The 26,451-nt window shown below is 39.5% G+C and overlaps 1 protein-coding gene across 1 annotated transcript; it reads right to left on the bottom strand.

Annotated features, from left to right (window-relative positions):
- Positions 1–128: 128 nt before the first annotated feature.
- On the bottom strand, positions 129–25,591 carry KLHL20 (kelch like family member 20). The gene is made up of 12 exons (XM_016221577.2): positions 25,511–25,591; positions 24,574–24,637; positions 20,618–21,191; positions 16,954–17,112; positions 16,120–16,214; positions 13,650–13,765; positions 11,145–11,328; positions 10,079–10,222; positions 6,844–6,977; positions 5,765–5,973; positions 4,165–4,271; positions 129–1,623 (listed from the first exon to the last, which is right to left on the bottom strand). The coding sequence occupies exons 2-12, from the start codon at positions 24,594–24,596 to the stop codon at positions 1,539–1,541; spliced, it is 1,830 nt and encodes a 609-aa protein (XP_016077063.1). The 5' UTR covers positions 24,597–24,637; positions 25,511–25,591; the 3' UTR covers positions 129–1,538.
- Positions 25,592–26,451: the final 860 nt, after the last annotated feature.

The following is a 26,451-nucleotide window of genomic DNA, read 5'->3' as shown; positions in this document are numbered from 1 at the left end:
GTTAGCAATCCCTTTTATTCCTTCAGGTTTGTGAAAGTACTCATAACTTTATATAAGGGAAATATAAATGATAGAGAAACAAAATCTAAATAGTAAAGACACAAGCATTAAAAAAACATTAATCAGAATTTTTTATGGTAAGTACTGTCTTTATTTTAAAAAGTTATACATGCTAGAAAAAAGCATAAATGATACACGTAAACAATTGTTTACCAAATACTTATTTTTCCCTTGTAAAGGTGCAAATGATGTTTAAATGTAAACACAAAAGTTGCCAAATATTTTTGTAACGGGGGGTTGCAGAGAAGGAGAAGGTTATTCCTTTTGTTGTGGTAAGGTCTTATTTCAAGATTTTCCTGCAAAAGGTCTATGAACACAATGACAAAAAAATTGCAACCACTGAAATTTTTATCATTTTCTCTTTTTAACTTTTCTCCAAAAAGTGCAATGTGAGAGAAGCAGTAACAGTGGCTTTATAGAGTGAGGATAATGATATATAGCTGTATAAAAGAACCAAGATATTAATAAAATGCCTCAGTTGGTTTTACACCCATTCCCATGTACTATCTATCACATGAACTGAAGAATTCATTCCTTGAAGGCTGTGATTACAGGTAAGCCTCAGCTTCAGCAGGCCTGAGCATCAAGTGTAAATTGCATAACAGAATTCACTGCTGGGGAGAGGACATTTCTCCCTGCTGGTCCTTGGTAGCAATACAAAAATCAGAAGCATCATCAGTCAGTCGTTTCTGAGTAAAAACTTGCAGAATTGCACATGATTCCATTGGGGGATTCTCAAGAGAGTATATGAAAATCGTATACTGTTTTTGTAGAGGCACTCAGCAGGGCTCCAGACCTAGCAGAAACTCTATAAAATACTGTGAAAAAAAGACTTTAAATGTAGCAGAAAACAAGTTCATATGGAAGAAAATGAGATGCAAAGTTCCACTGATGAAAACTTTTAGAGTCCTTGTTTTACTGATTTAATACTCCTTTTGGATTGTACTATCTAAAATGAGATGCTTCCTTTTATAAAAAGATTTTCAAGTCTTCTGGTGCTTAGTGCAAGAATGATGGCTAACTTATATGCTCTGCATCCCAATCTTTGTTGCTGGTACTCCTTGTAAGGAGTGGAGTCATGTGGATGGAGTGCCTAGATGTAACAGCTAGATCATGTATAGCCCTTCTCCCCTTACTAGCATTTTCAAACTTAGCGTCTTAAAAATAAAATTTTGCTGCTTGGAATTTTTTATTTTTATTTTAGTTGGGAGGAAAGCTAAAAAAACCCCCAAAAAACCGGACACCAAACCATGATAAATTAAAACCAAAAATAAATATTCTTCTGCACAGAACTGAAAATTATTGTGCAAAAGATGGCATCCTACTGGTGAAGTACTTTCTTTGTGTTTGTATTTCCATATGTTGAGGCACCGGCAAAGAATAAAATTTGTTCTAGTGTTTTCTCGAGCAGTAGAAAGCTCCAAAGTCAGAGTGCTCCAGAATACAGAGGAGCATACACACAACTGTCTTCTAGACGGTCACCATATATGGGATTCACAATGTGTCATTTTAATAACTCCTACCCCACCCCCCAGCCGACGGTAATTCATCCCACCGTATAACCTGCAAAGAAAGAAACAAAATCAGATTTCTAACTGGAAAAAACACCGTTTCTTCCATCACTAAAGATGTTAATAAAACATGTTTCTATGTTTTATATCACAGCTAATATTTTTAGCTTTCATACTTCACTTCCAAAGATTAGGAGCTGGAATTGAGCACTGGCAAGTGGCAGAATTATTTCAGATGCTGACTGAAATGCTCTTGCTAATCGGGGACTGATATAAGAATAAAAGTAGACATGACTTATATCTACTACTCTGCACATCATAACTGTGACTTTACACCGTCTGCCTTCTAACACTTCTACAAAATCATATGTTCTACATTTTTGTGTCTAATTTTGGCCCTGGCTATATTATTTTCCCACCCACATTTTCCCTTTGCCTAAACTTCATCAATTACCTAAATGTCATCAATTATTTATTTTTATCCTTTCATCATTTATTGTACTCTTATAAACCTCCTTGAACCCTTCATGGAACAAAACTGGATGTAAGACAATAAAGTCGGCATCTAGTTTGTGACATGTAAACAAGACCATCGTCAAATTAAGGATTTCTATGGGTAAGAATATTAGCTCCTCTGCCAGCTGTGAGGTAAAACTGGTGTTAAGTTGGGGATATATAACTACTAAATTCAGAGTTATTTCTCACCAGATAATTCTATTTAGTGATAGTTTCTGAGAAACAAGTCCTTACATAGGATCACAGTGATTAAGAGGCAGAAGTAAATGTGGTCTTCTCAAATTATGTTTACTCAAATTCCCACTAAAAACAGAAAGCTGTATGTGGAAGAAAATATGCCACAAGAGGCTGGCTCCTATTCATGAAAACCTGTCATTATAGCTCCCTCACCTGTATTAGGTTTTGCTAAATGTTACCTTTGCAGTGAGAACTTCATGGGTCACCTTTTAAAATGGACACTCCTCTCTGGACCCCAACTCCCCACCCCTCTCTGCTATGTCATAGCATGTCCACCCCCTGCAGTGGCACTGTCTCCCTCGCTATAATGTCAGCCCCAGGAGGGCAGGGAGTTCTGTTTTGTTGAATCCCCAGGGTCTACGACACGCAGTAAATCTTTACCTAATGAACAAGGTTGTGAAAAGGGAATGCAGAAGCAAAAAATGTGAAATGTCATTAGTTTGGCTTTAGTATTGTGACCATTGAGCCATACAGAGCCAGGAGAGACAGAATCCAAACAATGTCACCTAAATATCTATAAAAACTAGCTTTTCCAGAGATGAAGACTATATGAAGAACTCAGTAAATTAATTAGTTCAATCTTATAAACAGATGAAAAATCTGGGTGGGTACGTAAAGGCACAAAATTAGAAAATGTATACTTAGAACACAGCAGGGATGAGCCATAAGACTGCCCCTTTTGGAGGAGTGACTATAAAACAGACCTCAGCTTACCTCTCATGGTCATGAGAAAAACCTTTCAGGATGTCTGCTGCCTCAGATCTCATGTCCAGACTGATACCTGTGGCTGCTGTGCAACCTCAACTACTGGGATGCTTACCCTAGACTTGTTTAGGCAAAGAAGCCCAATTTATTGAGAAACAGACCCCAAACTGCATGGAAGGTAAAGGCTGGTATTTAGAATTCAGTACAGACATGAAGTATATCAAACTCACACTATTAATATTTTATATTAAGTTTGAGAATGAACTATATTTGACATTTTAAGGTCTCAATGTTTAAGAAACACTGGCATATTAAAGCATCTATCAGATTAGTTTGTGAATCAAATATAAAATATGTGATTGAGTAAACATTTAGACCTATGATTTTAAGTTTAGAGGTTTAAGAATTTTGCTAAATTTGTATTTTTGAATATTTAAAATAAATGCATGAGTCACCTGATTTATGTGAATTTGTAAGGACCACTTAAGTACTTAGCAAGAGTTTGTTAGACAAAGATTTAAAAGCATAGTAAACCTATCAAAATATAGCTTAACATAATTAAACCCTCTTAAATAAGATGTAGCCTCATCCTAAAAGTGACTTAAAATATACTAGACTTTAAAATAGAATAATGATATATTTAAGTGGGTTTTAAAAGCTCAAGGAAAAATACTGGTTTTAAAATGAAATGAAATATTTTTTAAAAGTAACTGCAGTTTGTTTTTCTTGGGCATAAAGCTGCCCATAAGAACACCGAAAAACTGCATTGACAGCCAAAGATCTAGGTTCTAATTTGAACTTGTTCACTAACTTGCTTAGTCAAGTCATTTTATTTCTCCATGCCTCTATTTCCTCAGCTAAATATGATGGGCCTAGAGAGATTTTTCCCCCCCATTTTTGTCATCTCAATTATAAAACTGGACAGTTACCAAGGAGAATTTTGTAAGATGTCAGCCACTTTAAAGCAATTAAGTCAAAATAAACCATCAAATGTGGGTAACTTCAGCCCCCTTCAAAATACTGCAAGAGGTAATTCAGTGTGTTGACCGCCCTGATTTTGATGGTTGTGGGCTATCTTAAGCCCATTATTTTCGAGGCAGCAGTGAGGTGATTAACAACACAGCTGAAAGGTTACCTCCATGTATTGGCATCAGGATCAAAAACTTCAATGGTCTTCAAGTATGTTGTGCCATCAAAACCTCCTACAGCCATGAGTTGTCCATTCACCACTGCCAGGCCAACCTGCAGGACCAACACAGTGCTGCTGAAGAAACTGATCCCTGGGAACATGTGGAATGGTTTCTAGATAAATCTGTTTAATAAAAGATAATTCTTTATGGCCTTGCCTTCCGGTTTACTTATTTAATAGATTTTTGTTTGTGTTACAGAGGAAAAAACAAAAATCTATTAAATTATGGGAACTAAAAAATGATATATTCAATTAGGATATTTACAGAGTTCAAAACATGTATTAAATTTTAGGAAAAGCATTCACTGGGGGTGAATGAGAACCTCCAACCTGCTTTTACTTTTGGTATTTGCCTGTTCTAATCCACTATCTAAACTGCCACGAACATTATTTTTAAATACAGATCTAACCTCTCAGTTTCCTATAAAAACTTTCTAAGTCTTCCTGCCACCTAAGGATAAGTTTAAAGTCTGTATCATGTCACTGAGGCCCTCCAGAAACCCACACGAGCGCGCGTTGGCCCTACCCCCCGATGCCCCCGATGCTGCAGTAATACCGGGTTGTTGGCAGCACCAGAAAACGCCATCCGCATTTCACAGCCCCGCACTTCCGCACTTGTTCCCTAGAAAATCCCTGTTCTGTCGTGACCTAGCTGACGTGGGGCTTCCCGATCAGTCTCTGCACTGCCCCCAGGGCATTAACCCTCCTCTACCACGTTCTCCTTTAGTGCACAGGCCACCACTACTGAACTGTCTCTTATCATTAGTTATGGGCATTTTCCTTCAGTGACCGGGAGCCCTTTGAGGAGAGGGATCGGGTCAGACTCGCTTTGACTTGCTGATGCCACGCAGTAGTGTTCCCCGATTTGTGCAAACCAGCATTGACCCCCTTTCTCCTCAGGTTATGGAGCCTTCAGCTACTGCTGGGTTCTCCTGCCTGTTGTGCCACGTGGACGGACTCCTGACAGGATCTGGTTTATGGGTTACATCTCACTCAGCCAGTGACCCGGATGGATGAAGTCTATACCCCACCCTGGAAATCTCTAGTAGGCACTGGTCATTCATGGTCTAGAACACAACATAGGCCAGCCCGATCTGGCCTATACTATAAATGGGGTAGACTCAAACCAGTTTGTGGAGACTGGTGGTGGGGCCAGACATGTTTCTGCCTGGACATTTATAATCGGTATGCCAATCCTTAGAATATTACCTTGAGATGTTAGGTAGGAATATTCAACTCTAATAGATACGGATGAATATGGGTGAAGTTAGATGGTGGTAGATAAGACAGGGAGATGCCTTTCAGAGAATCAACTTATACTAAATAAATCATAAAAAGTAATTCTCTAAGGTATGACTGGATATAAGATATTTAACTACTTGAAACAACAGCAATCGAAATAAAAATTTTCCCCGGTACAAAGGCAGCAGGGATTGTTTTGCCTAACCTCCACCTCCTCACTGTCCCGAGGTATTGTATTTTACAGGTCAGAGCTCTCCTGCACAGTCCTCTCTGGGTGCTGGGTTTTCAGTAGCTGAGCACTTACTCCACTACGGCGGGACGTCATAGCCACCACTGGAGACCACTGGTTCGTTCTGGGGTTGTATCTCTCTGCACTGCTGAGCTCTGTAGTGTCGTCTCTGCCCCCCACGGCATAGATCATGTCCTGATACACTGCACAGCCCAGGTGTTTCCTCCGGGTCCCCATGGGGGCTATGGTGTGCCATCTGTTTTCCTGAGGATTGTAGCGCTCCACTGCAAGGAAACGAAAAACCAGTGAGTGACCAGCAGCCATTTCCTCTCACTTCTAGTTTTCTTCACAGCCACTGAAACTTTGTGATAACACATATTTTCACTAATCTGATTTTTGCCTCTGAGAAGGACTTGTATGCCTTTGGGCAACACCCCTATACTCTCATCAGGGTAGGGTCTTCCAGGTACGGCATGGTGGAAAGGGCAGGTGCTGGAGTCAAGGTAACTAGCTCTCATTCTGACTGTAGGACTCTAGCTGGGTGACTCCTGGCCTCACTCTCTTATCTTTTCATGAGGGCATTAGAGTATATGATCTGCAGGCACCATTTTGTACTAATAACTTACTGTCATAATGGGACAGCTCTACTCTTATACTCCCTTGCCTATATTCCTGATGTATTCTAAGCCACTGGAAAGAAGGCATTTGACAATGAATCTGATCTGAGTGCCACACCGACAACATCCTTAGGGAGAAATATCCGTTATCTCTAGATAGAAAGGAGTAGCACATAAACCAGCTTATAGCTATGTGTTTATATTTATACCTAGATTATAACAAGGTATTTTTGGTTTTTGTTTTCTAAGGAGGATGGTTGTGGGAAGGGAACTAATCATGTTATGAAATAGTTCTTTTAATCATTGTAAATTCCCAGCAGCTTGTAAAGTAGAGGGAGCTGACATATTTGAGAGTATACGAGAAAACTGGCTGCCCAGGGAGCTGAGGAAGAGCTAAGAGTTGCACTCTCCTAGAGGGAAAAGAATTTTCCTAATAAATTACAAGGTAAGCTGGACTTTCATACTTTTTGTAGGGAGACTCTCCTAAGGAAAATGTGTTGCTTGGGGGGAAGCAGACTGGCTTTGGACAGGACGAACCTGTGTTGAGTGGAGAGGTCCCGTCAGAGCCTCCTACAGCATACAAGAAGCCTCCTAACACGGCCACGGCCACGCCCAGCCTTCGGGTGCTCATGGAAGCCACTCGGGTCCACTTGTTCTCCTTTGGGTCATACCTGCAGTGAGAGAAACCATGGACTGCGTGCATGTTTCAGTAAGTGAGGCCTTTCTTATAAGGTGTGAAATCACCCAAAGATGCCGGAGACGTAGATGTGTGACGGTCAAATGCAGTGAGAACCTAACACACTTTAGTTATTCAGGGAAAGAGCTCTTACACCTGGTGCCTGTGTCAGTTATGAACTATTTTGTGCTCTGACTTCTGAAGCTGTGAACACTTCTCCTTTGCGAAGCTGGCTCTCTATTAGATTCCGCCAAAAGGAACTGGACATTGGACCCTGAGGGAGGAAAAGGAACCGGCTCCCTTGTTTGCCACCCCAACACTGCTGTCTCAGCAATGGCCCTTCACTCTGTACCAGTTAATTTCCATTTCTAGCCCTTTCTGGCACTTCCAAAATTAGCCTTGTTGGGCTTCCCAGAGGCCCCTCCTCTGATAAGAGTGCCAGTGTTCTAATTACCCAACTGCTGTGAAACAGACCACCCAAAACTCAGCGACTTAAAACAACTGTAAACCTACTTTTGCCCCACCCTGTATTTTGGATATTAACTCCTTGTCAAATACATGATTTGGAAATACCTCTCCCATTCAGTAAGTTGCCTTTTCATTTTGATGGTTTCTTTTGCTGTGCAAAAGACTTGTAGTTTGCTGTAGTGCCACTTGTTCACGCTTTCGTTTCCTCTGCCTTTCTAATTTTGGCATATGTAGTGTTTTCACATCTTGCTTCATTTTCTTAACATCTTTTAGCACTTTTGAAATAGCTGATTACAGTTTTGACCTGTTCTGTAGGTATGTATTTCTGGTGTGTTTTTAATGGTCTACAGAGATTTATTCTGCCTTTTTCTTCTTACAATAACTTTGTATGGGATCTATCCTCAATACTTTGCTATTGCTGATTTTTATATGCAACGGGTTTTCCTGAACTTTTAGAAGGGGTAGTTTGTGATAATTTTTCTAACTTCATGAAGCTCTCTTTTTTTTTTTTCATGAGCATTTTAAAAAAAAGTGGTTGCCTCCTGAGCTGCACTGGCTTTGTTCACTACCCCTGCTTTTATCTTGGCCTTCTGTTTTCATTTTATCTTTTGTCCTTATACTGCTCAGTTTTGATTCTACACCCAAAAGTGTGGGCTCTGTCCTGGAAGGTCATTCTGGCTGGTTCTCAACTGGGGTGATTTTGCCCCCTACCCCGTCATCCCCCAGACACTTGGCAAAGTCTGGAGATGTTTGGTTGTCACAAGGCATGTGCTGCAGGCTTGTGGGTAGAGGCTAAGGGTTCTGTTAAACGTCCTACAATGCACAGGACAGCCCCCCACAACAAAGAAGCATCTGCCCAAAATGTCAGTCGTGCTGCGGCTGAGAAACCCCCTCCTAAGTCCTTCGGGTCTAACTGTAGGTCCCTTGCACTTGCTCTATACTGGGAATGAGCAAAACCCCTTTTAGCTCCCGCTGTTCATAAATTTCCCCCTCATACTTTCTAGTAAATATGTATCAGCTATTTGAGGGTTTTTCTATTCTTAGATCTGTCAGACTTCAACGATTGCTTCTCTGTTTTCTCCTGCACAATGATATCATGCAGGTCTTATGTCTTTTGGTACTTTGCCTTTGCCCATTTGTTTTGGGGTTTACGGGGATGACCTTTCCTCTATTTTAAACGTCCATAGGATTTTTCTTAATTGTGGTAAAATACACATAAAATTCACCATTGTAAGTAACCATTTTTAAGTGTTGAGAGCATTCACATCATGCAACCAAGTTCCATGCTTTTCCATAGGTTTTCAGTTTCACTATCTGTTGCTGTGTCTTTTTTTTAAATTGTCACCCGAAGATATTTTTCCCCCCCATTGCTTTTCAGAGAGAGTGGAAGGGAGAGAGAGAGAGAGAAACATTGATGTGAGAGAGAGATATCGATTGGTTGCCTCCCACACACGCCCCAACTGGGGCCGGGGATCACACCTGCAATCCAGGTATGTGCCCTTGACCCAAAATCGAACCTGCGGCCCTTCGACCCTTTGGGGTGCAGGCCAACACTCTAAACACTGAGCCACACCAGCCAGGGCACTGTGTGTTTATGTGGGACTTTGGAGACATTAAAAAATTATGCTGTTGCTACTGTTATCTTCAAAGAATCCTTCTGCATGGTTTTGAAAGGGAAGAAATAAGTTTCTTGACAGATGAAAGAGAACTAGCATAGCTGTCAAGAGTTACCTGCAACTTTATCTCTATTTAAGACAGAGTTAAACTCTTCAACTTAAACATGGTAACCCAACTAGTAAATGCCATTTCAAAAATTCTGGAGTCATGAGCATTTCTTTTGAAGAAGTGAGGATGAAATATGGAATGTTCCTGCCAGTAATCACAGCACATGAGACTCCAAAATCTAATCTCTAGGACAGAGTGACAAAAAACTGATGGGGCAGGATATTAAGAACAGAATCTATTTCACCAAAATTAACTGATTTGTAAAAGTATAAAGTAAACCTTGGCAGCCTGCCCAGATTTCCCTAAGTACACAGGAATTAATGAGACTCCATATACAAAATATTTGGAATCCTTGTAACATGTGGTAGACAAATAATTATTACTTTAATCATTTTTTGGAAGAAGTCTGGGCAGTCTTACAGTCAGTATACTCCAAGTACTGTGGAAAAAGCCAGCACAGATTTCAGAAGTGGTATGCTTGATACCATAAAAAGAATGCAATTTAAGAATGATTCCAACACTTTAATGTTATGTTCAATCAGTGTAGCACATAGTTAAAAAATCAGGTTATATCTTTCATCTTCCTAGACTTTAAGATCAACAGAAAATGTTCTCCTTAAAGCCCATGGGAAATCTACCAAATGGTGGATCCCCTAGTGTCCTAAATTGCTTCTTTTAAAGAACCATCTATATGCTTTTAAAAAAAAATTTTTTTTAATTTATCTTTATTGTTGAAAGTATTACAGATGTGCCCTTTTTTCCCCATTGATCCCCTCCCCCTAGGCCTTCTCTGCACTATTGTCTGTGTCCATGTGTTTTGTATATATGCATGTAAGTGCTTTGGTTAATCTGTTGCCACCCTCTATATGCTTTTAAAACTTGAAAATAACTTGAAAAAATCACCTCTCAACAATGTTAAGGCAAGACACGCCATCCTGGCCACCAACAGCATAGAGAAAGCCTCCAAGCACTGCCACGCCAACACTTGTCCTGCAGGTGCTCGTAGGAGCCACGTCACTGCTCCACTGGTTTGTTTTGGGGTCATACCTGCCGATAACATCAAGAGTAGAGTTTGTATTACACAAAGAAAGTATGGCTATGTTTACATATTCATGACATATAGTAATATATATGTTCGTTCCCCTAAATATGACTAATAACTAAAGCATATGAAAGCCTAATTTATGTTGTTTTTTTATATTAATTTCTAGAGAGAGGAAGGGAGAGAAAGAAACATGGATATGAGAGAGAAACATTAATTGGCTGCCTTCTGTACTCACCCCTACCAGGGATCGAACCCACAACCCAGGTATGTGCCCTGACCAGAAATCAAACCCACCACCTTCTGGTGTACCGGATAACGCTCCAACCAACTGAGCCACACCAGCCAGGGCTATGTTTTTATTTTTTAAAATTCATTTTTACTTAAAGTTACATATGAATATAATTTTTTTGGAAATTTTTTTCAGAATGTTATATATAAAGCTAAAGTTTCCTTTGAGTTACACTTGATTTCTGATCTCTTCCCATTTTGGTATATATCCTACAAGACTTGTCAGTAAAATACCTTAAAATAGGTATATATCTATCCACACATATATTCTTTATATGCAAGCATGTTTTTGTCACATGAATACCATTCAGTAGGCACTGTTTCCCAGGGAAGAAAGAACAGCGTGTATATCCGCAGAGAAAGAGGCATGAAAGAGGATACTGTGTCCAGGGATCAGCAAGCAATTTAGTGGGTCTGTAGTAGCATGTTTAGAGAACATTGATGTGCCAGGGAAGACAGACTGGAAAAACAGGTGGAGGTCAGAACATAAAGGACTTGTATGTCACACTAAGTGGTCTAGGCTGCCAACTGGTGCCACAGATGCAGTACTAAAGCAGCAAGTCTAACTTTCCTAATTAACATCCCAAATGACACTATGAATCGTAGAGAAGAAAATTTCACATTGGCCTTACTTACCTTTCAACACTATTGAGATAAGAGGATCCATCATGGCCTCCTACTGCGTATAACAGGTCATCAAGAACACTGACTCCAACGCCACATCGCCTTTTGCTCATTGAAGCCACCATTCGCCACTCATTGGTCTGTGGGTCATATCGTTCTACGCTGGAAATAGCATCTCCACTGCACCAACCACCAACTGGGGAAGTAACAGAAATGGTCAGGAGAATGCCTGTCTCAAGGCCAGACTGTACTACTCACTGCTGACCTGGTGCTCGGACTTACCAAATGTCTCCAGGAGATCAAAACAGGCCTTTACTTACTCCATTGGACTGTTAAAATCTTTAATGTTCTAAATAAGTTAGTATTCGGTCCATTTTACAGAGGAGGGCAAAGATACCAATTCAAATTAGATTGGGAGGCACTGTGACAGTGAAAGACTAGAACACTGAATTTACTGTAGTTAGAAAACTGGGGCTTGACTGTTGCCTCTACTGAGCTATGTGATCTTGGCAAAACCCTGTAAACTACCTATTTATAAAATAATAAAACTTTAAAGTGAAACAAAATACATGAAACTGCTTCTAAAGCATAACATCCTAATGTATAATTAAGAGCCAAAAGAACCATAATTCAGAAGCCCGTTCTTTTTGTTTTTACTGTTAGGGGAGAGGGATTTTGGCTCTTCTCATGATCTCTTAATAGATCCTCTTGTGACTAAAAATAATACAAAAATTCTTATGATTTATTTACAAAGTATTTTGCTTTCTATTTAATATGTAGTCTGTACTGAATTCTATATTATCCAACATAACATTTTTTAAAATTGATTTTAGAGAGAGAGGAAGGAAGAGGGAGAGAAACACTGATGTGAGTGAGAGAGAAACATCTATTGGTTGCCTCCACACGCACCCCTGCCAGAGGCCGAACCCAAAACCTGGCCATGTGCCCCGACTGGAAACCAAACTGGTGACCTTAGTCCACAGGTGGACTCTCAACCAACTGAGCCACACCAGCCAGGGCCAAACATAACATTTAAGATCAAAAAATTTTTGAAGAAGTTACATTTTTCATAAGTAATACTCAGGATAACAAGTTCAAACCAAGTTCCATAAAGCTTCTCTGAGTGCTTCCTGAAATATGTGGTTACTGTAGATACATTTGTTATTCTTTCAAACCATCTCTATTATAATCCAAAAAGAGCTAGATTCTAGAGCTTAAAAAGTGAAGTCTAAGGAACCTCAAAGCATTTGAAAACTACTGTTTTCTGGGGATTCCAATAACTTCTGGAGCTAGACTAAAATTGGAATATTTCTAACCTTCTAGCTGGATTTGAAAATTCATGTCTTTATTTCAAATCTCAATGTGCTGTATACATTTTATTTTATTATGGTTTCATATAAGTTAGGATATTCAACTAATACTATGTGTCCCTTTCCAGCAATATTTTTCCTTAGGTACACTGGTTTCCTAAAGGCCTCGGTTTTTCTTTAGTATCAAAGAACACAGTTTACATAGTGATACTAATTTGATTTGGAACCATGTAATACAATGAAAAGCTGGTTTTCATGGCTTCCATTATAAAATTGTGCCTGATGTTTACTGATGAGGCTATTTGATTTGTCTCAAATGCTCATAACCCTGACATTTGCAGCCAGGCTTATTTTGGAATTTAAGATGTTTTCTCTGATATTGAAACTCCTGGCATATATCCTAGAACAGAATTAAAATTAGTATACACAAAACTCACTGTCATTTAGTATTAATTGAATATCCTGATTTTCCATTAATCATGATCGGTGGGTGATAATTTCTCACTAGTCTTCCTCAGGATCAACAGATTCAGGGGCAGATGATAGGAGCGAAATGATACAGCAGGTTGTGTTGGGCTCAATCTAGCTCAGTAAAGCTAGGAAGGAGTTTAATGTAAGATAATGTTTTTTGACAGTTTCATGTAATTATGAGGCAACTTGCACACTGGTATATAAATTAATGCACATGACTTATTTGAACAAAACGTCCACTGCAATGTGGTTTTATTTATTTATTTTAAAAATAGGTTTTAGGTAATTTTCCAATTTGCTCTTTTATATATTTTTTAAATTAAAAACCTCTCAGAATTATATTTTATTTATTTTTGGAGACTCAAATACCAAGTTCCATTTACTTTCAATAATGAAAGCAACACAACAAAAAGGAATTAATCCACTAATTTTTAAATCTAACACAACCTTAACCACAAAACTATCCTTAATAAATAAAAACATATTACTAGTAACCAAGTAAGACTATTCTTGAGACTCTCTGGGGTTTGTCTGTGCAATGTGGCTTTAGGTTTATATAAACAGAGCACTGTTTTGGAGAATACCAGTGCTGGATCATGAGGTAAGCGTCAAGTTACATGATAACATATGTGTTTCTTATGACAGTGGATATCACAACTGTCCAAAGGACTACTCACATGACAGTTTCTCATGTGGGAAAATGTTCAGTTTAGTCACCGTATATTAAGATCCAAACCTGCAAAAAGTACTTCTCCACAGCGGATAGGCTTCCGTGGTCTTGTCCTTGGTCCTTGCATCAGTGGCCGTTCTTGGGGCAATAGGAGATAGTTTTTAGCCTCATCTACCAAGTCTCTGTGGAGAAAATTCTGCCTTTATTCCAAATGTCTAAATAACATTGTTAGTCAAATTCCAGTATAGTTTTGGAATATGTAAGATGGCAAAGGGGAGCAAGCATAAATCAAACCAAATCACGAATGCCAGCTCACATTAAAAGGGTCACAAATGTGACAGCAACGATGCCAGGCACACTCAGATTGATTGGTATTTCCATCGTGACTTCATATCTTAGTGCAAAAGCAGTGTAAAACTCAACATGCTTGGGGCCAATAATAACTTATGGGAAACTAAAGATTACAACTCACTTGCCATCCTACAAAGTTATCGCTTTCTCATAAATTTTATTAGATTCTGCAGGATACTGGCAAAGTAGCACATCAGCCATGGCACTAAATGTTTGCTAGATTACTTAAGGTAATAAAACTAGGTCAAAAATTGGATTGCTAAAAAGAAACACGGTACCATCATTTAATATTGATTTGCTATCTGGTACTGTCTGCATGGTTTACTCTCAACAAGTCTACTGAGGATGAACACATGTTTTTTTCTACTATTAAGGTATTTTATGAGAAGAACCTAGTAACTGTTCTTGTTAAAAACAGTATACAAGTGCCCACTACTTCTGTATGTCCTGTTTTCACTCGTCCGTTGCATGATGCAGGCCTAACTAGTGCATACCCATCTGTTACTCTGTCCTCTCAACTCTAAAAGTGTTTCCTAACTTATACTGTATTTTCATTTCTCTAGTTATTTTATGTTAAATTTTTTCCTGCTGGACTAGTCCCCATGCATGACTCCATAATGCACTTCCAATATATGGCTTTTCTGGGCCCCTTTTGAGTTTATCTTAAAAACAAAAGCAAACAACACCCCCCCCAAAATCCCCCCAAGCCGATGACAAAGCTTTTTCTAGCTTCTCCAACCTTAAAAACAAAGGCTGAGATCTCCCAATAGCTGGGGTTTTTTTGGTCTCTTTTTTTTCTTTATTGTTGAAAGTATTACAGATGTCCCCCTTTTCCCCCCACTGATTCCCTCCACCTGCCCCCCCCCCAGGTCTTCTCCACACTATTGTCTGTGTCCATAGGTTTTTAATTAAATTGTTCAGGGGTTCCTAGAAAGAGTACTATAGAGTTGATACTCAGCAAGCCAACCCACAATTAAAATAAAACTTACAGCCACGTGCTGTAAGGCACTAGCTTGTAATCCCCACCACAGCCTATGAAATAGGTACTATTACTATCCCAACTTTATAGATGAAGAAACCATAGCAGAAAGAGGTTAAAGTAACTTGCCTAAGGTCACAGAGCTCGTAAATGGTGAGGTCAGGATATCAGGAAGGGGCTTCTTTAACAAGTGACTTCGTAAGTACCTTTACTTTCTGCATCAGAATCAGTACAATCTGATTTCTGTTTTAATGCAGGAGGAGCACCTATGCACTGTTTCTTCAGATTTTGGCATCCATAACTCCTACGGTTTTCCTGCTGGTACTGTAAGTATCTGGGGGGAAAACTGCCACTTGTCTGTTTTTTTAAATTTAAAGGACAAACATCTAAAGCTCCCTCTAACATCTGTTAAAGGGACAAACTTCAGATTACAGAAGAAATGCATCTACATGTCCTTCCTCTTTTCTAGGGATTTCTAATTTTAGAATTTTCTTCAGTGTAGGTTAAAGAGTTCTGACTTGCTCTCTCATTTTTATATCTGGACGATGCTAGGAGAAAATGATTAAAAACACCGTATGGTTTCTGATTTGAACTTAAATTGTAAAATCTGTCAAACTGGGGAAAGTAATTTATTAAATATTGAATACATTACAGAGATAGCCCAATAAAGTGGATGTTTTGTTTGCTTTGTAAAAGCATTTAGCATTTCTTTCAATCAAAGAGTTTCTATGAAACTGGTGTAAATCCTTCCAAAGCTACTTTATAAGTGTGGTAGACCTTTAACTCCATCCACAGTCTCAGAAAGCAAGGCCGGTCCTATTCCCTAATTGGGTATATATGATGGAATGAAAAAGTGCTCTGGACACACTTTTTGACAGATTCAATAGCATTATCTATCTCAAGGAAAAACATCTTAGCGGAGAATTGCCTCTTCTTCAAGCATTAACATCTTAGAGGTCGACCTCTTGACTGGCACTTCTACACAATAAGCACCGCACACTACAGACTAGTGGGATGGAATACCGGAGTTCAATCTCCTCTCTTTCATCTCCCCCTCTTGACCCTGGCCCAGAAGAAAAATCTGTTGAATATTGCCCTGCTTTCAGCACTAAGAAACACAATATTTAGGAAGCAACACAAATAAGGAAATTAGGAAAAAACAGGAATGCTTGGTTGCTGATTTTTCCCACCCAGGGCCCTTCATACCTGCATTCTTCATCACTCTTGATGAGGGGATCAGAGCCCACGGTACCCACCAGGAACTTGGGACTGAGCAAAGGCAGACGGACATGCTGCAGCACCTGTGACATAATAAACATGCTTAAAGGTTCGAGCACCCAACTGCCAGGTTTTTATGAGAATAGGTGCTCCCCTATTGTATTTTGATCTAATTGAATTAATCTATTAATAGATCTAACTAATATATAATGAAGAGGAAGGGAAGGCATAAATACTAAAACTAAATTAAATTTACTCTAACCACCAATTCAGTAATTAGAATAATCAGAAAACAAAGCACACTAATCACTTTAGAAAGCCGCTTTAAGCTTTCAGCAATATATAATAAGCTCTTCTATAACGAGCTTATATAACTGGACTCTAATTAAAAATCCAGAATAGCCTATAAAACTGCTAAACACTATAGTCGTAACAAGAACATCAAACATTTCACTTAGTGACCACTTATGCCCCACATCATCACTTTAGTCTTCAAAATGTCGGGGGATTTCTAAGCCATAGGGAAGGGAAGCATGGCAGTCGCCATCCTTGCTTTCTTTTGTTCATTTTGTACCATTTAGGTTCAGACCAGTGTGATAGCACAAACCTAGAGCTCATACAAAATAGAGAGGAAGCAAGGGAGCAAAAAGGTCATAACGGTAAACACTTATCTTCTTGATTATTTGGAAACAGAAGGTCTTTCTTACAGTCTAATATAAGGGACAGATACCTGTTTTTTGTGTGTTTTTTTTGCAAGTCAAATACATATTATCTCATCCAATACAAAGCATCCAGTTACTTAGAGAAGCATTTCTGTTATACCTGGGGTAACTGAGGACGTCTCTCTTGGATACTGTATTTGACCCAGGCCATCACTGCATTGAACACCTGTTCTTCACTGCGAACGTTTAGCTCATCACTAGATATTATGTCAATGAGCTGATTGGCTGGAAGCAACATGAACTCTTCACTTTCCATCACCTGTTCAAAGTGAGGTAAGAATAAAAGAAAAAACACCTGTGATCATACTTAATTTATTGTCTCAATATTTTTCTTAAGGGTTATAAAGCACAGCTCTCTTCCACAATAGAGCTGAAGTTCAAAACAGCACCAGAGGAGCAGAAAAGTTTAAAAAGAAACAGACGGGCAGAGCTATTTTTAGGACAATGAAACTGTGGTGTACAGTATTACAACGGTGGATACATGTCATTACACATTTGACAACCCATGTAGGTTCAGCAGTTGTGACACATGTACCCCTCTGGTGAGGGATGTTGACTGTGTGTGTGTGTGTGTGTGTGTGTGTGTGTGTGTGTGTACGGGGTATATGGGAACTCTACTTTCTGTTCAATTTTGCTGGAACCTAAAACTGCTCTAAAAAATAATGTTTATTAATTTAAAAAAGGAAACAGAGGAGAGTCCAGGGGACACAAAACTTAGGAAAAATAATAATTTATGATTCAAATAATTTAGGACAAATGACATCCTTCTTTCTCCTAAAATGAAGCATCAAAATAAAGTTTATATTCAAAGTAAACTACAGCAAACTACAACTCCAGAAACACAAGAGGCATATAAAAAATTCAGGAACAGCTTCCAGAGGAAGATCCGTACTGACAGAACAGTGTCTATGGCAGAAACACCAAGGGGCCAATTAAAAAAAAGAGTAAGGGTGTGAGCAATTTTATAAACAAGAATGAATATAATGAGGAGTCAGACCCAGGAAAACCTCTGAGGACCAAAGCTTGCTTGCTTCCTTCCTTCCTTCCTTCCTTCCTTCCTTCCTTCCTTCCTTCCTTCCATCCATCCATCCATCCATCCATCCATCTATCTATCATCTATCTATCTATCATCTATCCATCTATCCATCTATCTATCATCTATCTATCATCTCACTAATACATGTGTATGTGTATAAAAATATATATATACTACAAACACACCAATAATTTACCTTTACCTGGGGCTAGGGGACTGTCAGAATGGAGAGGAAATGACAACAAGGATATAACTTTGTACAGCGTGCCAGCCACAAATCCCAAGAGCTTGCAGATCTTGCGATGACTATGCAGAGTACAAGGGACAGGGGGCACGGCTATGCTCCATGTGGTTTGTTCACTCACACAGAATATGCACTACGTGTGATGTCCATGAGTGCAGAAGGATCTGGTGAAGAGCTCAATCCCTACTGCGTGACCTTTGATGCAGGTGACGTATTCTCTTGGGACAAGGTGATTTTCATGCTCCTCAAAAAGTCAGAAGAATATCTACCAGGATATGAGATAAGCCATAGCAATTTGAATATTTGATTGAGAATGTTTTTCCCAAGTACATTAGGAAAAAATGTATACATCAAAATAAAACAGTTGAGGGCCATACGGTCAGCTATACTTATAATAGAAAATACTAATAAGCATGGCAAAGTTTAATTTGTATGGCAAAGTTTTCAAATCATCTGAGTAGGAGATCCTCTGGGATTCAGGAAATTAAACAGGTAACCTTTAAATTTTAGCTAAGTTGCTTAGCCAAGTAGCTTAGTAGTTAGAATGACTGCATTGTACTCTCTGTGGCAGGGTTGTCAGATTTAACAAATAAAAATACAGGACATACTTACACTTAAAATTATTTGTTGTTTATCTAAAATTTAAATTTAACTGGACTCCTTGTATTTTATCTGGCAACCCTGTGTTGGGGGCTAGAAAGTCCAGAGCCAAATTTGGGGCCTTGCTCCAAATTAAGTGTGCTGGCTTTCACAGCATGTCATACATAAACCATGGCTGCATCCCACTGTCCTCTTTTCACTCTGATTTCTTAAGTACAAGTAAGGTACCGTATATCTTTGTGGAGTGCATTAATATTCTTTGTGGATCTTGTCAGAGCATAAATTTTTCCCTCAACTTAGTGATTGTAAACCAAATGTTATGTAAGTATCAATGATCACCAAGTTTAAAGTTTCTAAGTGAGCCACTATGATATTAACTACAATATTAACAATGATATCACTAACTAGAAACATTAGGTGGCAAGAAAACATGAAAACTGTGTGAGAAAATATTTGTTTGGCACTCAGGACAAAGAGTAAGATTAATACTTTGGATAAAGTATGGTTAAAATGTCACTTCTCTTTTTCCACCATGAAAGATATTAATGGTCTACCATTAGAGCAAATCTAGAACTGACGTCTATCCTTGAACCAGACAACCAGGTTAAGAAAATAATACCTTAAAATATCTGCTTTTTCAAATAAGAATTTACAGGAGATCTGCATTTTAAGTCCCACACTATTTTGGGAATTTCTTTCATACATACAGGTTTTTTCTTGTCTTCTGTTGCTTCTTTAGTCAGTTTTTGTAAGTATATATATTTCCTCCTTCATAAAATAATCCTACACTCTGGCTCTTTTCTTCTCTCTCCCCACTAGGTGATTTCATTGGCACTGATTTTTTGACCTTGTTTATGGTGCTTTTGTTATTAAAAAGTTTAAAATTTTTATGCAATCAAATTTATCAATCTTTTCTTTTATGGCTTCTGGATTATATCCTGCCTAAAAAGGATTAAGCCATAGTTTAATTACTGTGACTTAATTACTATGTTGATGACTCCTAAATTTTAATCCCAGTCTATTAATGGTCTATTAACTCCAGTGCGATCTGGCTCTGTTCTTTATGTAAAATCATTATGTAACATCCTCCCTTTTATTCTGGATCTCACTAGGTTTCTTTCCATTCCTCAAACTATTTTTGCTTCTTCATGTCTCAGAATTTTGCATGAGCTGCTCTAGAACCAAAGTTAAATCTCTCTGTAACACACTGTTAAATCATCCAGGGTTTCTTCTTTGTAGCACCCACTGCTGTAATTAATTATTTGTGTAATTGTGCATTCAATGGCTATCTTCCCTGCTGGATTATAAATGACAGGAAAACAGACTCTAGGGGTCTTGTTCACTACTGCAGCCTTCATTCCCAGGCCCAGTGGCTGAAACATAGTAGCTTTACAAATATTTATTAAATGAATGAATAAGTGAAAAATAACAGGTTTAATGAAACATTCTTCTGATATTACCTTATTTCATTTTTTCTGATTACTCAGCAAATAACCTCTGACCTACAACTTATTCTGCTGAGTAATCCATATAATCAGGAAGGACATGCTTTGTGTAAATGACTGATACCAGGTATCCCATCAGACACACATCTCCTTGTGAATTAATAAACTGTATTCTGGCTTATAAATTACCCTTTCATGAATATGACAATGACTAGGGACAATCAAGCCCTAAACTTTAACTTCTACTGATAAACACAAAATTAGCCTCTAAAATAAAAACCAGGCTTAGAATTTACAACAACTTACTTCTTTAATATTATGAATTAGAATCAGCGGTGAATCCAACCAGGTACGTATGTGTTAATTAGCAGAGTGTGCATCTATACACTCTCCTGACAGAAGCATTATGAATACATTCAAACCACTAAGTACAACTCACCTCTTGAAAGTTATGTTGAGTGAACTTGTCTGCTATCCTTAGCAACTCACGACATGAATGTGTGTCAGCAAAAGCCCGAATACCGAGGCAGTTAGAAGGATCTAATTGTCTCTTTAAGAATTCACAGCAGGCTTCCTGTATTTCTGCCAGCTGGAGGAGGCAAGCAGCTGGCAGAAGGGTCTGAACATTGCCCTCTTCCACGGTTATCTGGGAGGTATATGCAAAGTCAATCAGCAGTTCCATAGCCCTCTCATCTATATCTCGGATCACTACTTCTGTCTGACGGCTCTCTGCCAATTCTCCTGTAAACATAGCTCGAAAGTAGGGACTACAGGCTGACAAAATGACTCGGTGGGCATATATCTTCTTAGCACCCACAACTAGCACCACATCACACAGCTCCCGGTGCTTTCTTAGGAGGTTAATCACTTCCAAGGTTTGCCGAGGGTGCTTGTCTGAGATATAGGGCATGCGGGCAGGTTGGGGAACCCCTTCTGGCAGTTTGTTGGGGTCTCCAAGGGTGCAGCGGCTTGTTACATCCATTCCAGTCTCTCCTGGTCGAATGTTGGTACACCTACAGGAATGGTGGGGGAGAGGGAAGAGAAGATGGCAATATTATTAGAAGCTCACTCCTGCCATGAAAGTATTCCTAAGTCAAGAGATAGGGAAATCTGCAGGTAACCAAAATACAGGACTAAATGCCCAAAGAGCACCCTCTCTAAGAACTCTAGAACTCATAGACTTCCTAAAAGTCTCCTGGGAATGAAGAGTATTAATTCCAAGTCAGAGCACTTTCACTATGCACTCTTATAAAGTAAAGGACAATTCTTTTTTCATCTCAGAAGTAGTCAGGCTAGACTGTTAGGGCCATATTTTACATTGCCTACACTACATTAATAAAAAATTATGAAAAACATTTCTAAATTACGATCTATGGACTTTAATTCCTTAATCTGGTTTAACCAAAATCTTGGTATTTGTCATTTTTATTTTATTATTATTTTTTATATATCTTTATTGATTTCAGAGAGAGGGCAGCAGAGGGAGAGAGAGATAGAAACACCAATGATGAGAGAGTCATTGGGGATGGAGCCTGCAACCTGGGCATGTGCCCTGACTGGGAATCGAACCCGGATCGCCTGGATCCTAGGTCGACGCTCAACCGCTGAGCCATGCCCAGCCGGATGGTATTTGTCATTTTTATAAAACACATAAATGTTTATTTCTCATTACCAGTGGGTGACATTTTAAATTGCTCTAAGGTTCAGCACAAAAATCTATAAAATATAGCCAATGTTGCAAGAAAAGATCCGAAGGAAAATAGGCCAGGGTCCAAAAATTAGTTTTATATATAGTACTATATTTCTTTTATCCAAAGATGCCTAGTTTTCAGTTTATACAGGAGGACAAATGATGGAGCAGGGCCCTTGAAGAGCAGGGGTGCACAGAACGAAGCCGGGGCATGGATCAGACATCGGCGATCAGATGAGGGGTGGGAGGACGAGAACCTGGGAACAGATGCATTTATTTGGGGTAAGGAGGCGTCAGCCTAGGAAGTTCACACCTAATGGCCTCTTTTCCTTTCTGTGAGGCTGGGAGTTGGGGATGGCAGCTTGTCACAGGATCAAGGGAGAACAGGTAATGCTGTGAACGAGCTGCTGGGGGATAAGTAAGCATCACTAGGACTCAGAAATACTGTTGGGTAATGCTGTTGGCCCAAGTGATAGTAAAGACTCAACCTAGCTGCATGAATTCCCCGTGGCTGGTTTTATCCAAAATCAGAGAATATAAATGCCCGCACTAATTTAGAGCTGGGAAGTGCCACAGACAACATAGGAGTTGAGTGATGGCTAGAAAATGGTTGAAACTGTGAAAATGGAAGGGGGGACATGTTGATTTTGACAACGGACAGATGGAGTGCGCATTCAAGAGATTATGGTCAGAGAACAAGTTATTAGGGTTGATAATCTCAGAGAGAATTTTCTGAGTGACAGTAAAAATGAACTGTTCAAGTGAGTGAAGGTGAAAGTCACAAGAATTTAGGAAGTCAGGGAAACACAGGCAAGGTAAATGGATGGGTCGTCCCCATAAACAGTGGTACCTCCTAACTGACAGTGGGGAGAATAATAAAATAACATGCACACAAGAGACAGGACACAAGGGACAACGCGAACATCTCAAGTACTCTTCATGTTTACCAAAGGGAGCCACAACTCTGCCAGCTCCCCAAGAAAATAAAACTTCTATCCACCCAAAATGCATGAGTCAACTTCAAATTTCAGAGGGGGGGGGGGGGGGAGAGAGAGAGAGAGAGAAACATCAATGTGATCATTAGGTTCCAGGGATATAAGGACACAAAAGACACATGGGACTCAAAGAGTTCACACGTCTGTAGGGCGAATGAATATGTACCTAAATAATCTCAATATAAAGACTTCTCATGCAAAGCTCTTCCAATAGCAACTAATATAAACTCAACTTTACTCTCCAGAGACTGCCTTCTGGAAGAAGGAAATACCCTTTGGAAGTGTGATCATGACTTAATGTAGGCCTCAGGTAAAAGTAAAACCAGAGAGCAATGCATAGGCTGGGCTTTGGCTAAGTGATGGTGATGAAGAAAGAGCTGTAACTTAATGGCACCAGAATTCTCCAAAATGATTTTGAGTAACTGGCAGTATTATATAATAGAGCAGAAAAAAGAGTGTGAGTAATTAAATGAATATTTTTATAGAAATTACTGATGAAAGCATTCCCACACTGTGCCTTCTCTTTTTAAAGAATAATAAGCTCTTATTTTAGCAATTACATAAGATATAACATTTATGGCAGCTGAGCATGAGAAGCAATCAGTGTTTTTTGCAGCCACGTTAAAAGCTGAAGTGAAGAAGTATTAATATATGTGTTGTTAATTTCATGTACTTTTAGTCAAATATTGCTATTACAGAGTAAGATATAAGTAAGATAATGACATCTGTTGCAGCCATGACATCTTTTCATTTGGGAATTAATAAATGCATTTGCAAGCATTTATTAATTCCCAATATCCTGGTCAGACACATTAGGGAAGTAAATGGGCACAGCAAGGTGAACAGCTCAAGGTCAATTAAAAAATCAGCAACAGATTTGGAAAAAGATATATTCTGGTTCTTGCTCCCAGTTTTAAGTTATAAGCCATACCCCCATCATGAAAAGTTTCTTTCTTAAAAGGATCTGTCACAGTTGTTTATCTTTGATGTTAAATAACAAATGATTAAATATAGTTCAATTAATGTAAAATGAGTTTAAAAAGTGAAGAAATTAAACTGAGCTGATTTTGTTTCAACAAGGACTCTAGTCCTATTTGTTAGTGCAGATTGAGAAAAAGCATTACTAAATTTTAGGGTTGGCAGGACCTATGATTGTCTGTATTTTCCCACACACTATTCTGCTTTTCTATGGACTGAGTTATTATGTCCAATACCTTTTTTACTCCTCAATCTTCCCTGCAATGCAGCTATTTTAATTAACAGAACTACTGTATTACTGAACACCAGTGAAATAACTAAAACCATAATTAGACATTCAGTACAGTGTATTTTATAACAAATCATTATACTTATATGGCAACAGAACCCTCTACATTCTACAGAGAATTGAAGACTATAATAAACCCATATATCATAGTACACTTCATGATTATCACAAAAAATTACCACACAAAAAGGAAAATTTAAATGTTAGCAACACAAAATTCACAGCACTCTTTAGAAATTTAAGTTCTATATATTATTCTATTAAAAAAGTTACTAATTCCTGATATTACTTTTGATTTATTTTTGGACAAGAATAGTTAGTTCCAAGCAGAATTTGGTAAGATTTATAAACTTTAAAAAAAAAAAAAAATTTAAATGAAGCCCTGGATTACATGTGCTGGATTTCAATCAGTGACACCGAAGGTTTTCTTCCTAAATGCCTACCTGCGCATTGGCTTTCCTTCCATGCACCATGAAAAGTACCCTTCACCACACTCTAAAGCCGAACCTAAGACAACAGAAAAGGAGTAACTTAATAAAAACTATTTCTGATCTTCCCAGCAACCACCTCTGTATAATCGTTTCATTCAGTGATAAACAATTTCATGTCCTGTTATGACACAGGCCTTTTGCAGATGCACAATCATAACTTTTACCTAGTACCTTTCAGATGACTATCTTTACTCTGAACACTAAGATGGTTATAAGCGAAGGTGAGGGAAAGTGCCCTAAATAGTCCTGATCACTAGGTTAGTGTCTCTCTTCAAAAAGTGCTTGGAGACATTTAACTTTGACCTCACCATCAAGTACACCTACAGAGCATTCGCCAGATACCCACAGCAGTATTATCATGACAGATCGAATAGGGACAGGGCTGCTTTAACAACGGATCTGAAAGCAATGAACTTGTCCAGAAGTGACAGAAGCAGGGGAGGCATTTCGCCTTTATAAACAACTCCGCTTCCGACAGCCGGGCAGCCTGAACAGTACAGAGAAACTCAGACTCCAGATTAACATTCTCTTTACCAGCCCTTCCCTGTCCCCGAAACAATGTCCACCACCCACTAGGCAAGATCTCGCTAAGTCCCCAGGGTTAAATGGGACGCTTCTTCCGACTTCCAGCCCCAGTCTGGGGAAGCTGTTCAGGGAAGCCCAAAGCACCCCCGGCAGGGAAGCCCAGCGCCTCCCGGGCTCAGGGGTGTGGCTGTCAGCCGGCTGACCGCAGGCCGCGCCCCAAAAGCCCCTTCTCGGCGCCGACTGACAGGCGGCGGGCGGAGCACGGCCCTTACCCCACCCGGCGACTCGGCAACTTGGGAGCACAGATTTGCAAAGCGAACCCGGGGCGCTCTCCACTATCGCTGCTCTAAGGCGGCTAACTTACCGGCTCGGACACTTTGCTTTTCCTTTGCCGCAGCCTCTCCTGCCTCCTCCGCCTGTCGCCTCCCCTCTGCCTCTTCCTCTGCAGCCGCTAGAGCCAGCAGGATACCGCTCCTCGAGCTACTTCCTCCCGGTCCCTCGCCCGGTGCAGCAACAGGAAGTGGTTCTCATCTTCAATCGTTCCCCTCGGAACCCACTTATTCCGCCAAGAGGTTCCGGCGCGGCTCAGGAAGTAGCCGCTTTCTTTGATGGGGATTCAGGTAACCTCAAGCCGTGCCTGTCTTCGCATCCAGTTCCTTGTGTCCCGAGAGTGACTCTTTTGCGAGTTCACCCCTTTACTGGCAGTATTTGAATACCGAAGCCGCCTCATCTCTTCCTGCAGCTGAAGGCAGGAGAAAGATGGGAGCAGTAACGGAAAGCTAGGAATTTTGATTTATTTGTAGCAGGCGAGTCTCCTATTGGCACAGCTTTGTCCCTCATGTGGATTGAATGATTGATGGACGCATGCATACATGGGGTCGACATATATCTTTTAGGCCCATACTATGTGCAAACTGCTGAGGATACACAGCCAAATAAGTAGACCAGATGGTCTGGATTTCCCACCCTTGAGCTTTCAAGACACCAGAGTTTTATCCAGGATTCTAAGGCTATGTGTCAGCTTGCCCTTTCAGTTAGTATTAACCACCAGCCATTTAACTGAACACTTCTGTGACCTTACTTTAGTCTTAGGGGTGAGGGTGGGGCGATCTTTTCAATTTGTCCTTTGCCAGAGTTTCCTACAGCACATTGCCACGTGATATTGGCAAGTCTGCCACGCCAAGGACAGGTGCTAGTTGGGAAAGAGTGGGGCCTTGACATATGGGATGGAGACATCTGGCTGAGTACACAGAGGACTGAATTCTGAGGATGTTGGAACAAAGGAGACAGAAAACAAAGTTAAAT

The sequence above is a fragment of the Miniopterus natalensis genome, chromosome 19, assembly GCF_054644295.1.
Source record: "Miniopterus natalensis isolate mMinNat1 chromosome 19, mMinNat1.hap1, whole genome shotgun sequence".
Lineage (NCBI taxonomy): Eukaryota > Metazoa > Chordata > Mammalia > Chiroptera > Miniopteridae > Miniopterus > Miniopterus natalensis.
The sequence above is the reverse complement of the archived record's forward strand: the minus strand, read 5'-3'. Positions and strand labels throughout refer to the sequence as shown.